Here is a 13,002-nt window from a genome sequence, read left to right on the forward strand (position 1 = left end):
ATTGCAGATCCCTGTCGAGGATGAGGCTCACGCAGACTGTTGCGCAGGACAGCCAAGATGTAGTCTTGCAGGGCGAGGGTGAGTACCGGCCTAGTCACCATTGTAGAGGGTCAGATCTCTTGTGTGCTGCAGGGCCTAGTTGTGGCAGCGGACAGAAACACGCACCACACAGATTTACACAGTGTGGCCGATGACTCGAGCGGTCTCCAGACCCTTTATTTGCTCTGAGCGAGCCCGCCCGAGGAGTTTTACAAGGTGCAACTTTGTTGTGCAGAGGCCGGGTGGCTCTCTACAATCTCCTCCATTTCTTTCTCTTGTTCGTCCTCCTTTTTCATTTTCTTCCTCCTTCCCTTGGCTCTGCTCCCCTTTCTTTCCTTCCTTCCTTCCCGTAGATACTGAGGACCCCAGAAGATCATGGAGTGCCCTCTGTGCTCACGTCTGACCTTCTGATGCCTGTTACTGTGACTGCCCGAGGACAGCTGTCATGTCATGGAGGGAATGAGAGTTCTACGACGTTTTCACTTGGCAGCAGGAAGGAAATCCTCCACCACTATCCAGTATAACAATAAATGCCTGAGACTCTGCTGCTGAGCACTAGCAATGAACAGTACAGTTCGTGTGTGACCAGTGAGTGATGGCATTTTCTTTTTTGCAGACTGCAGGTGGGGATTGAGGGGCTAGGGTTGGAGGGCGAGGGTTAGGGTCGGTCTTTTTCCATGCGCCTCGAGGCCATCATGAGTCATCGAACTGGACTAATGCACTTGTCATCTCCTGGACCCTTGAGACCTGAACCAGCTCCATAGAAAGCGGATGCCGGAAGCCACTGTTGTGTGGCAGTGTTCAAGCTCATAAGACTGGCCAGGTGCATAAACGAGCTTGAATCCCTTTGGGGCCTCAGTGCCTTCCAGAAAACTCCACATAGGTGGTTCTGCAGACCCACCCTTTCTTCCTTTCACAGGACTGTTGGAATTTCACCTGAACAAAGATTATTCTCCTGTCGTGTTTTTCACACCCACTTGCCCCCCTGACTTTGGGAACTTTGGATAATTGTAATGGGTAACTGGTCTGGAATGTGCCGAATGCGCCCCGCATTCTCCTGCCGCTTGCCTCAGTCCTGCTCCCAGCAGAGATAGGCGCTGTGGCCAGCACGGTCTGTGCCGCCTGTTCGCCTAGGCCTCAGCGAGCCAGCGCTGCCGTTCTCCTCCTCCTCCTCCTCCTCCTAGTGGCTGCGGCATCTGCACACAAGAAGAGAATGGCAGAGGCAGAACGGAAGCGTATAATAGTGACTCTTATGGAGCCTCTGTTAATGTTAGTCTGTAGGCTCTTTTCTATTGTCAAGGCCCTCCTGCGGATGCCCCAGTGATCGCCTTGAAAAATGCACCAATTTGTTCCTATTTCGGTGATGGGATTTTGCGAGGGCATTAGCTGGTGCAATGATGTGCACGGGTCGCCTATGACTAATGCATGCATCGTGGAAAGCTCCGTCTCGCCGCTAGGTGGCAGCGATGTCCACAAACTAATCACGGGAAAGCAACTCTGGAAGGAGAAGCGTGCCCGTAAATGAAACGTTATCCGTTTTGCCTGACGTGCTGTTTCTGCTGCGAATCTCAAAAGGCGTTGCTACCTGCCTTCTTTCCAACCTACATCCCTACATGGCACGGGGATAGTTGCACGGGCTAGATCGGAAAAGGGCCCTATGCTATTGTATATACTGCTCGGGTGGGCACCTTGAAGGGGCAGGCAGTTTGGAGGCACACGGTTCCCTTTTGAGTTGCCCTGTGCATGTCCCTATGTTACGAGCTGGCTCAGGACTCGTCTGTTCTTCTCATCGGCACTTATTCTGGCATCCACGTTTGTTATCCTGGGAGCTGTTCCAGTCCTAGATTATTTCCAAGCTCTTGTCTGTACATACGCCGCCCCCCCCAAAAAAATATCATTACTGCTTTGACTTGGTTGCAAGGTTGGAGAAGCAGTAAAGGCCGTTTTAAACAGTTATTGGTTTAAATCATGGCTACGGCCGCTGACCACCAGCGATTAGTTTGGGAGTCTTTCTGTGCTGAGGGAAATATACTTACCTTTGGTAGCCTTCTTTTTTTGTGGGTATTTGATCTTCCACAGATGATTTGTTGGATGGTTGTGTTATTTTGCAATCTGTTTGTAGCGTGTGTGGCTGTAGATACACATGCCCTGCATACTCCTGCCATCTAGTGTTGGGCCCGGACATTTGCAGTTTGTTTGAAGTAGTCTTAGTCACATGACCTGCTGTGGTTTCCTCCTTTCAACCAGAATGCAACAACACATAGGCTCTACCTCAGATGGTTTTCTTCTGCCATCGAGCTCGGAGGTCTGGGACGCTGCTCCGAGGCATAAGCAGTTTATGCACCAGATTGCTTTCTTTTTCTGTTCCCTTTCAGGTTCTGCAGCTCCGTTCCACTCCAGCGGCAAAAACGATAGTGCTTTGAAAATGTTTTCAATAAGCTTCATAGTAGACCTTTGGAGTCGAACCTACTTCCGCAGACTGTGGCCTCCATTCGCTATTTTCCTTTGAGTTGGTTAAGGTTTTCCTCGAATGCATCTAGAGCCGTTTCATGGAACTCACTTCATTCCATTTCTGTCCTAGAAATGGACAGAAATCCTCTGCGTGGACAAAAAGGAAAAAGAAACGGCATATACAGCAGCCAGAGGGATCAGCAATAGTGCCCTTCCTCGTAGGCATGCTTGGCTTAGGATGCGGGCTTAGGACACAAGTGCAACACTACATCCTGAATGTACCTTTTCATGATAGAATATTTGTTCAGCCCTAGGGTCGATCAGATGCTCAAGAAAATCAAGCAGGATGCAGACTTATGAAAGTCTGTAGGTGCTCTAAAATCTCACTCCAAAGTCTACTTTTCGTACGCCATACGTGAGTGGAGGTAACAAGTGAGGGGGCTCAGGCCACAGACCTCCGGATCAGCAATGACAACAGTGGAAGTCCTTTCAGAAGCGGGGCTACAGGGGGAACGGGCGGGGAAAGATAGGGGTGGCCCTGCAAGGGGATACTCTTCTACTAAACAGTAACTTCTCTCACACGCTTCTCCCCTCGACTGCACTTCACCTGTTGGCTGATGAATACGCCATTTACAGCCACAGTGGGAAAGCATTCCTTCAGGTCAGTGGGTCCTCTCCATTGTGTCGAATTACCCGCACCCCTTCTGGACATCAACCGGCTCGTCCTGTTCAGAACACAAATCTCCTGGAGGAGGAAGTGCAGGCGCTCCTAGCAAAGGGTGCCACTATCCCTTCACCAACATGGCGTGGGGTGCACTCTCTGTACTTAGCCCCCCAAAATAAAGGTTCACAGACTGATCCTTGACCTCAGTCCACAGGTTCATCTCCTCCAATCGCTTCCACATGGTCACATTGCAAGATGTAATCCCCTTACTATGCCAAGATGACTTCATGGCAGTGCTGAGTCTGAAAGACGTCTCATTTCAAGTGCCTATACACCGTGCACACTACCCGTATCCCCACTTTTGTGATCAGTGGAATAAAACCATCAGTTCAAGGGTTTTCCCTTCAGGCTACTACTGCCCCAAGGGTATTTGACAACGTTTCAGGTGGTCTCAGCAGCCATTCATGCGTTTCTGTACGTAGATGACTGATTGATACAGAACAGCAGCTAACAATAATGCTTAACACACTTTCAACTAGCAATGTCTCTCCTACACAGACTAGGTTTTACCATTCATGCAAAGCCGCATCTCCAGCCCTAACAAATTCCGCCCTTTCTGGGCTCAGTTCTGAATAAGGGAATAGCCGCAGCAGACCCCACAGAGGGTGGAGGCCCACCTCCAGCTGCTGCTTCGTTTTCAGACATCGCCGTCCCATCCCTGGCCACACTAATGAAACAGAGGGGAATGATGGGTTTGTGCATAACGATTGTATCGCATGCCAGGTTACTCAGGCGACCGTTATGTGAGGGTCCTTCATAGCAGTGGATGCTAGCAGAAGGGCATATGAAGGATCTAGTGTTGGTAACTGCTAGGACCGAGCCTTTTCTTCATTGGTGGAACAGAGGCAACCTGTGGCTCTGCAGGGCCTCTCTTGACCCCTTCAGCAAGTGACATTTGCTACAGATGCATCTTTCGTGAGGTGGGCTTCTCACCTCCACCATGTAACAATTCAAGGCTTGGATTCCACAGCACCAGGGTTGTCGCATCAATCACCTGCAGCATTTAGTCATCAGGTTAGCTCTCAAAGCCTTTCTTCTGCTTCTGAAGGGGAAAACAGTACTTATAAGGACAGACATTATGACAGTCATGTTCTTCACCGAGAAGTGGATGGGGCACACACACTCCGGGTCTCATCTGGCACAGAAGAGCTGGCATTAGGCAAGTCACCACAATATTCACCTGTTAGTGGATTATTTACTGGGAGTGGAGAATGATTTTGAGGAGCTGTTCAGGACACATTTACAGGCCCACGAGTGGGAACTCCACGTACAAATCCTCCTCAAGTACTTCCAACGCAGGGGAACTCCAACAATAGACTTGCTCGCCACCCCTGAAAACACAAAATGCCGAAGCTTTGCAGACATGAGCAACACAATATAGCTGAACGGGTCGGGTATATCGGTTACGCGTTTCCACCTCTTTTCCTCATTCTTCATATGTTGTGCGGAAAGTGAGGCAAGTGTCCTTGACTCATTCTCATTGCACCAACCTGGGTGAGACAGCCCAGGTACTCCATGCTCCTCAAGATGTCAGTTCCCACAAGAAACTCCCAATCGCACTCGACCTTTTTACTCCGCATCGGGTTCAACCAAGACACCTCGTCTCAATCTTGCATTTTTGCACCTGATTTTCTAGTGGTTGGCTACCTTAACCTCTCAGTAAAGCATGGCTATTTTACTAGAGGTGAGGAAACCCACTACTCATGTCAGTTTCGCAGCTCAGTTGAAGAGATTTAATTTTCATCTGCATTTCTAAACTTACAGGCTCGGTTCAGGTTTTTTTCCTACCTATTACAACTTTACATGGCAGGTATCCTTTGCACTTCCATGCTGCTACACCTATCTGATGTTGCACCAGATCTGCAAAATAGACAGCGTTCATCTATTCTCAAGGCCGCCATAATTAAAGCTTTCATGGAAGGTTGGAAGAGGGGAATTCCTCCAAAGACCTCTCTTGGACTGATGTGGAGTGTGAACGTGGTCCATGCGCAATTTATGGGACCTCCGCTTGAGCATATGCTCTTCTGTGCCTTAGTTTTTTTTCTTGGATGGTAGCCTTGCCAATAGCAATTACTTAATTCATATTAGTCTTTTTAGGTAACATCCTTCTCATGAACAATGTAGACGTAATGGCACGTCAACAAGCTACAGATGGCCAAGCGGTATTAAGAAACCTTTTCAAACCTCTGCATCATCTGCTAGCTAGCCACTGTTTCAGAGAGGAACTGCTTTATAGGCTCTGCAGAGCATGGGTATCTACAGCTGCACAAGCGAAAAATGTTACTTACCTAGTAACCATTTGTTCTTAGCGTGTAGTGCTGTAGATTCACATCCACCCGCCCTCCTCCATAGAAGTTGGCGATGATTACAGATGTTTTCTTGACTCTAAATTTTTTCACTTTTATTAGGCACAGCACACTGTCTTTGACACTCTGCTCCATTTGCGCTACTTTACTGCTGAGTGGGAAACCATCCGAGATGGAACCAGTGTGCTGATGCATTCTGGATCACAGGAGGAGTCACAGCAGATCTTGTGACTGACATCTTTGAAGAAAAACAATTTGCAAACATCCTGGCCCAACACTAGATGGCAGAAGTATAAAGAGAATGTGAAGATACAGTACTACATGCTACGAACAGATGGTTACAGGGTAAGTAATGTTTTCCTTCTGTATGATAGTTCGGTTTCTCCTGCCTCTTTTGAGTAGAGTTGAAGTGGCTGAAAATGGCTTACTCTTGGATGAATTACTTCAGTTGGGTGGCCAAGTCCTGCCTAATATTAAATGGGAATCATTTAATTAGGACAAAGACAAAAAAAAGTGTTGTAGATCACAGTGAGAAGGGGATAAAGGAAGGGAGACCACAAAGCGGATGGTAAAGACTTATTATTTATACGTAGCTATAACAGCACTACAGTACAGATTGATGTAGTGACCATTAACACACAAAGTGAGCACTGCACGTGATAGTGAACGGCGCAGTGACACAAGGGTGAGGATAACCGCATAAACTGCGAACAGAGTGATAGTACTGTGGCCAAAATAATATAAATGAGGGTTTTTTTTTTTTTTACACGGTAGATATTTAGCATTCAAGACAGGTAAAATGACCACAACAGTGCCAATGTTTTTAGCTGGGTAGTCGACGGCGTTTCAACCTGATTGATTTCAGGTCATCATCAGGACAATGGTCAATAATTAAGGTAGTCCTCAGGGGTACGTGTAGTGACTCAACCATCCTGATCTGGTGAAGCAATGGTTGCCAGGGGTTTGGGAGGGGGGGGGGGGGGTCAACGTCAGGCAACCGTGATGAAACTAAATTGAATGAATTAGGGGGTGGGGGAGGATACTGATGCCCCGTGGTGTCAATCGCATCTCTGCGGAGGGGAGAATATTTGAAAGTGGTTCTAGATGCCGAAGTCAATCCGGAAGCCGTCTCACTAATTAGCGAGCGTGGGAGTGGGGGCTGCACGAGGATACCTCCGTGCTATCGCCAGCAAACGAATTAAGCATACGAGTGTTAATGGTCACTGTGTAACGTACAAATAATAGGTCTCTTTTTTTACCATCCGCTTTGTGGTCTCCCTTCCTTTATCACCTTCCTGCTGTGATCTACAACACGTTTTTTTGTCTTTGTCCTAATTAAATGATTTCCAGCTGAGACATTGTTGTATGTTACAAACTTTACCCGGTCTCATCTGGGTTAACGGGTTATACTCCTGTAAACTGTCTTCTTTAAAATTAAATGGGGGCAAGACTGAGCGAGCTCATGATAATAGATAACAACATCAACCTCCTTCTGAGGCCAGGTCGGCCGGACTGCCTGGGCACACCTTCAGCCCCCAAGACTGTTATTAAAAGTCTGGGAGTATGGCTGGGCAAATTTTTCAATGGAAGCTCCAGCAACTAAACTTTCGGCCAGCTGCTATGGCATTCTCAGAACACTTCGTAATATCTTACATCTGCTTTCATTACTTTCCAGAAGGCTTGTGGTCCAGGCACACATTCTTTCCCGCCTGAACTACAGGAACTCGCTATACTTGAGAGCACCCAAGGACATAACCAAGTCATCCCGAACCTTGTTTAACATCCCCAGGCATGACTGCCTGGAAGGCTCTAGCCACCCTCCATTGGCTTCCGATCGAGCAGAGTCTCGAATTCAAGGCCCTGTGCATTGCCCATAGGACACTTCAACTCAAAGTCCCTTCGAACAGCCAACCTCTGGTCTCATCTTACACCTTGAGCAGAACCCTTCGATCCGCCAATGCTAGACTGGCCACAGTCCGAAGTATATGATGAGTGATAAGTGGAGGGCGCTCATTCAGCTGCAATGTAGCTAGGTTATGGAACTCGCTTCCTCACAACATGCCGATCACAGACAATGAACTGGTATTCTGGAAATCGCTAAAAACGTGGTTGTTTGACACCTAAGTTCCCTGAAACTCCCTAAAGCATAGTATTCTAATCTGTTGCGTTTCTAGCCTCGCGATACCCAAGCCATGCGCTCTATAAATATGCACAAGATAAGACATCAACTTGGGTAGTGTCATCACTTCACTTCTAGTTAAAGAGGTGGCTTCACGTTTGAGGCCGCTCAGAAGCCAGAGCCTTGTTCTATCAAAAAGTACCTTTTTTTTTTTGTTCCTAATCGATAAACCAGACCAGCGTGTTCCACACATCATTGTCACTAGGGCTTCCCCTGTATTACGTGGACAGGATAAGCAGCTTTGGAAAGTCATTAACACTTGGTACCATTAGCACCAGAACCCAATGACCGTTATTACTAGGGCCAGACTGGGGCAGAAAATAGGCCTGGTCACCAAAATAAGTGCCCCCACTCCCCCTTAGCGAATCATATAGCTACAAATGTGTATATAATACTCATACTACATAATATAACATATTTGCAAATCTGGACATTTTTCCACTTGTAAAGACAAGCTGTATAGGTATTATGCAGGTATGAGACACTACATGCCTTTGTGCTTGCTGTAGGCAATGTGTGTGGTAATGTCAGGGAAATCAGTAAAAACCAGACCATAAAACAGACCCACAAACCGAAACCAACGGAGCACATACTGACCTTTCAGACCTGCCCTTTGGACACTCCTGGTTGCGCTATAGGCCAGGCCGCCCCTGCCTGTTACCAAAGCATTATGGACTGTGCATTAACTCATTGGATCTCAAAGCATTGCAACGGGCCTCCCAGGGTTCACGCTGCACACACATATTCTACTTTTAGGTGTCTTGTGGGAACTTTGTCATGTGTGCATATGCTACATGGTTTGCAGTTCAGTTGTGAACTAAACTGGATTGTGGCTGCTGCGCGGTTGGCACACAGCAGTGGTGGGGCAATGTATATTAAATGCGTTTCCTGCTGCTCGCTCTGCAGTCCCCTGGAGCAGGGATTGGTACTTCTAGTCATCCATGCACAGTAAGCAAGTCTAGAGTAGGTGCACACTGCATTAGAAAATGAACTTGTCTGTAACATTAGCGGTGCGACCCACCTCCCCAGTCAGGAGGACGGAGAGTACACCATTTTTTTTCACAATATGTTCTTTATAATACAGCAATTCCAATTTCCCCTGATATTGTACAAAGTACAAGGCAATCTTCATATAGTGTCTACATCGTGGGGTAGTTTTGTTTTCAATATCATGAGTGATTTTAATTAAGTTTACAATACACACAGTAAAGTTTATTTTATTCAACAAAATGCTCTCCAGTCCCTACCAGAAGATGGCACGATGTCTCCAGGTAAGGAACGTCATCATATGAAGATTGACAGTTAATGTGTGTGATGTTTCTGCTGGAGAGCTGCTGCTACAGGGAAGTAAACCTATGCATGTAGTAGGGATAGTGAATTTGTTCTGTTACCCTACTGAGCACACACGTAAGACTGAATTCCGGTATTGCCACTGACTGCTGATGAGTGATCATTTCGGATGCCTTCGTCTGAATCGAGCTTCCTTACAAGAGGTGTGTGCAGTAAAATGCGCTCCTTGGCGTGGCAGCAGCCCCAGTTCTTCCCGCCTCAAGGGATGGAAAGGTTGATCCCGGAGCAGAGCTGCTTCAGCCCTGGCAGTCTGTAGGAGGGGCCACGTTTCCCACCGTAGAGTGCGCGCGCGGTGTCACTGGTGGGCTTCACGGAGCTGTGAGCTCTGCTGCAGTGTCACTCGACAGCAGGATGGCAGGACCCAGATGTGAGCCTGACATCTCTCGACTTGCAGAGCCAGGCACACGAAAGCTAAGCCGTCGAGCAGTTTCCTACGATGTACTAGTGCCCAGATAGTGGTGTAATTAGTTCCTGAAAAAATGCATATTTGGGTTCCTGGTTTTGGATAATCTCGCCGAGATCACCTCACCTCAGCATTGGGAACAGGCCTTTATGTGGTCTGATCCGTGAGGGGGTGAATAGTCTGGCTAGTTTATTTACACTGTACTTTTGTGATTCAACATATGTCTGATGTTTGAAGCTTTGTGCAAATAAATATCTCCTTTCTCAACAGGCCGATTATTTTACTAGTGTGTCTACTATTGTGTACCTGCGTAAAGAGAACTGCATGTACCAGGCCTGTCCCTCTCCCGAGTGTAACAAGAAGGTGATCGACCAGCAGAATGGGCTCTTCCGCTGCGAGAAATGTGACAAGGAGTTCCCCAACTTCAAGTATCGGCTCATCCTGTCGGTGAGTAATGTTCGACATGGAGCATGGCTCAGGCTGGTCATGGGTGGGATCAAGAGGCGGAGAAAGGGGGTGGACTTTGGAGCTTCTACATTGACGGTGGTGTAGCGGCGCAGGAGGTAGGAGGGGGGTGACATTTAGGACGACTTGTTCCAGCAGATAACGGGACCTGCAGTTCTTGCGTGAAGTCTGATAGAGATGGGTGCAGAGTGGACCTATCTTCTGCTATGCATTTCTGTAGATCTTCGTGTGGTCTGGTGAGCATGGTCCCTCGATCCACACTGGTCTGCACCCAGGAAGCATTAGGAACAGTTCCTTTGTCGTCTCCAAATGATTAAATGCGTCTGTTAGCCAAGGTCTCTGAATAGGGGCGATACTTGGTGCCTGTCCTGTAATGCTGTGCACCACTTTTCAGTGTGTAGCTCTCTGAGATGCGATCAGTGACTTTATGGCTGCCGTGTGTGTGTGTGTGACGCACGAATGTGTGTTTGTTCAGCGCTCCTGTGTATCCGGCGGTGTTGCTATCTGGGTGTCCTGGGTTTTTTCCTGTCACACAGATGATTCTGTAACTAGGCTCAAATGTTGGAGTAGTCTGGCATGATAAATGTAAAGAAACACAAACACGGGCTCAAGGACCCCCAGCCTACAGGGGTGTACCTCATGTTTTTACAATTCCAGTGCATGATAGAGCAATGTGCTTTTAACAGGCAGTGCCGTGTTGTGGTAGTGCAGTTCCAGCCCACTTACCCCCACTTATCCTCGCTTCTCACTAACACTGGACCACTTCATCCTACTTTTTGACCTTCCTCTAACAGTTGCCCTTTATAGCCCTTTCTTCATGCTCCCTTTGTAAATTTACAGCTTTTATATTCTCCACTTTCATACCCCACTCTCTCTCCCTTCGCATTAGTCCTTTTGCTACAGCTCCTAATGTTCTTATAAAGTTTTGATTACTTGGTTCTCCCTGTGGTTGGACGAGAGGATAATGGGGTCTTCTGCTTTATTTTATTTTTTTTTTTTAAATAGTAATTTGGCCAACCGTCTTATTTTCTGCTGTACTTTGCCCGCTGCTCGTAATGAGTTGCTGCACAATGCCAAATGTCCCTCTTTTTACCCCTCTCAGGTCAAGCAAGAGAGGTGGACTGGAGCTACTAGTGGGGGACACCTTGAGCATCCTGTGAGGTTCTTGTCTGTGGCTGGGAGGGTGGAGCACAGCACACGAGGGGGCCTATAATGCCACGTCCAGCTTTAAGGATGAAAATGCAGAATGTGGCCACACCTGTCTTTAAATATGGGAATGAAAACCATGTTGAGAATGTACCTTTGGAGTTTTTCTTCCATTAGCCCGTTTTAAAATTATCACGTGTTGTAAGATTAGTGAAAGACAACGATTATGATTTATCCAATGTCAAACAGTTTATTAAAATAGGAGACAGTGGTGCAACTTTTAGATTGATTCTAAATATTTACAATCTTGTAGTAAAAAAAAAAACAAGCATTGGCATAGCCAATAGGTCTCGCCTTTGGGACCTTATAAGTGTTTAGTTATCCAGCACAATATCCTTGGTGCAACAATATCAACTGTTGCATGGCTAAACACTTATAAGGTCCCAAAGGCGAGACCTATTGGCTATGCCAATGCTGTGCATGTGTAATTACGCTAATCATTACTATTTATGTACCACACAATACAGCTATTTTTAGAGCATAATAAAGTATGTTCACTTTTACCTAATTCAATAGAACCCATGCTATCAACCAAAGTAGTACAAACGATTGAGCTAAACATGCAAGGTTCCAAAAGTACACCTTACAGATATCACGTAGATGGTCACAATAGGAACATAATACACTGTGCTATTTTACTAACATATGAATGTGTGTCCTTCACGCAACAAACACATCAACCCACTGAACCATCTTACACAAATATGCACATCACACGTGATGCTCTGCAGAAAACACTTAAACACTCTGGGTCATTATGATTTTGACCTGTGAGCAGAGTTTAACCACAGCCATCCGTAGCAAGTATTTAACCAGTTAACCTACTTTCACAATATTATAGCATGATATTTGCAGGATACAAGTAGACTTTGTAGGCTGCTACGTTAGCCCAGCTGAACTACCATTAAATAGAGATCTCGTCTGGTTTGGAATGATTACAAAGAAAACCAACACACCTTTACTATTGGCTTTCCCCTTGATCTCAAACTCTTCGGGAGCAGAGGTTTTTTTAATACTGAATATGTAACCTAAAGCTCGGTGCCTGGGGCGAGAGGGGGCAGAGGCAGGCTGCGGGCGGCATGCACCATTGTTGAGCATGAGCCGTGTTAATTTAAATAAATAAAGAGACTACTTTTAGGTGCGCAACAAGAAAGGCGCAAGTGCGTCATATTAAAGTTAAACCAAAATACTAAAATGTTTGATTGTACTTGTAAAGCGTGGCACCCAGGGGTGGGAGGAGCTGCAGGGACAGGCACCATTATCGAGTGCATGGTGTTATTAATTTAAATAGCGCGCTGGGTTAATTTAAATAAAAAACTGTGTTTGGGTGCCGAGTGCACAACAGAAAGGTCCAAGTGCGGCAGAATAAAGTTAAAGAACGTAGTGAAAGCAAATTAAAACAAGCACTGACGAGGGACGTCGAAAGTCAAATAAAAACGCTTTTTTCCTCACCTGTTTTGCGAGAAATGGTGGCAAAAGTAAACAAGCTGTCTTCAAAAAGGAGAATGAGAGGGCGGAGCGAGTGGGCGAGGAGAGAGAGAGAGGGAGATGAGGTAGGGAGCAGGAGGTGAGCCCGCGAGTGATGCGCGCTTGCCGTGAACGAAAGTGAAAGCGCAAGGATGTCGAGCCGGAAGAGTAGTCTGTTCATCTCCAAGCACTGCACTCGTGCTTGTGGCGCGCCCCTGCGCGCTCCCGCAAGGTGTATGCCGCCACAAGCACGAGTATGTGCTTGAAAATGACCAGAGCGACTGCTAACGGTCCTCTTATGCAGCGCATGTGCGCTGCGTAGGCGAGACCTAAAAAGGAGCCAATTAATAAGGGCACCCAGTTCGGCCAGTGGTGTGGAATTGGTTTAAAAGCAATGTCTTCGGATTCCAGT

General features: G+C 46.9%; 1 protein-coding gene across 1 annotated transcript in view; it reads left to right on the forward strand.

The window, feature by feature from the left end:
* The window catches only part of RPA1 (replication protein A1), a 258,365-nt gene that overhangs the window by 200,043 nt on the left and 45,320 nt on the right, over positions 1 to 13,002 (forward strand). The window contains exon 14 of the mRNA XM_085649076.1: positions 9,723 to 9,899. Coding sequence (XP_085505202.1) covers positions 9,723 to 9,899 — 177 coding nt within the window. The remainder of the gene's footprint in view (positions 1 to 9,722; positions 9,900 to 13,002) is intronic.

Source organism: Triturus cristatus, chromosome 3_2 (genome assembly GCF_964204655.1).
Source record: "Triturus cristatus chromosome 3_2, aTriCri1.1, whole genome shotgun sequence".
Lineage (NCBI taxonomy): Eukaryota > Metazoa > Chordata > Amphibia > Caudata > Salamandridae > Triturus > Triturus cristatus.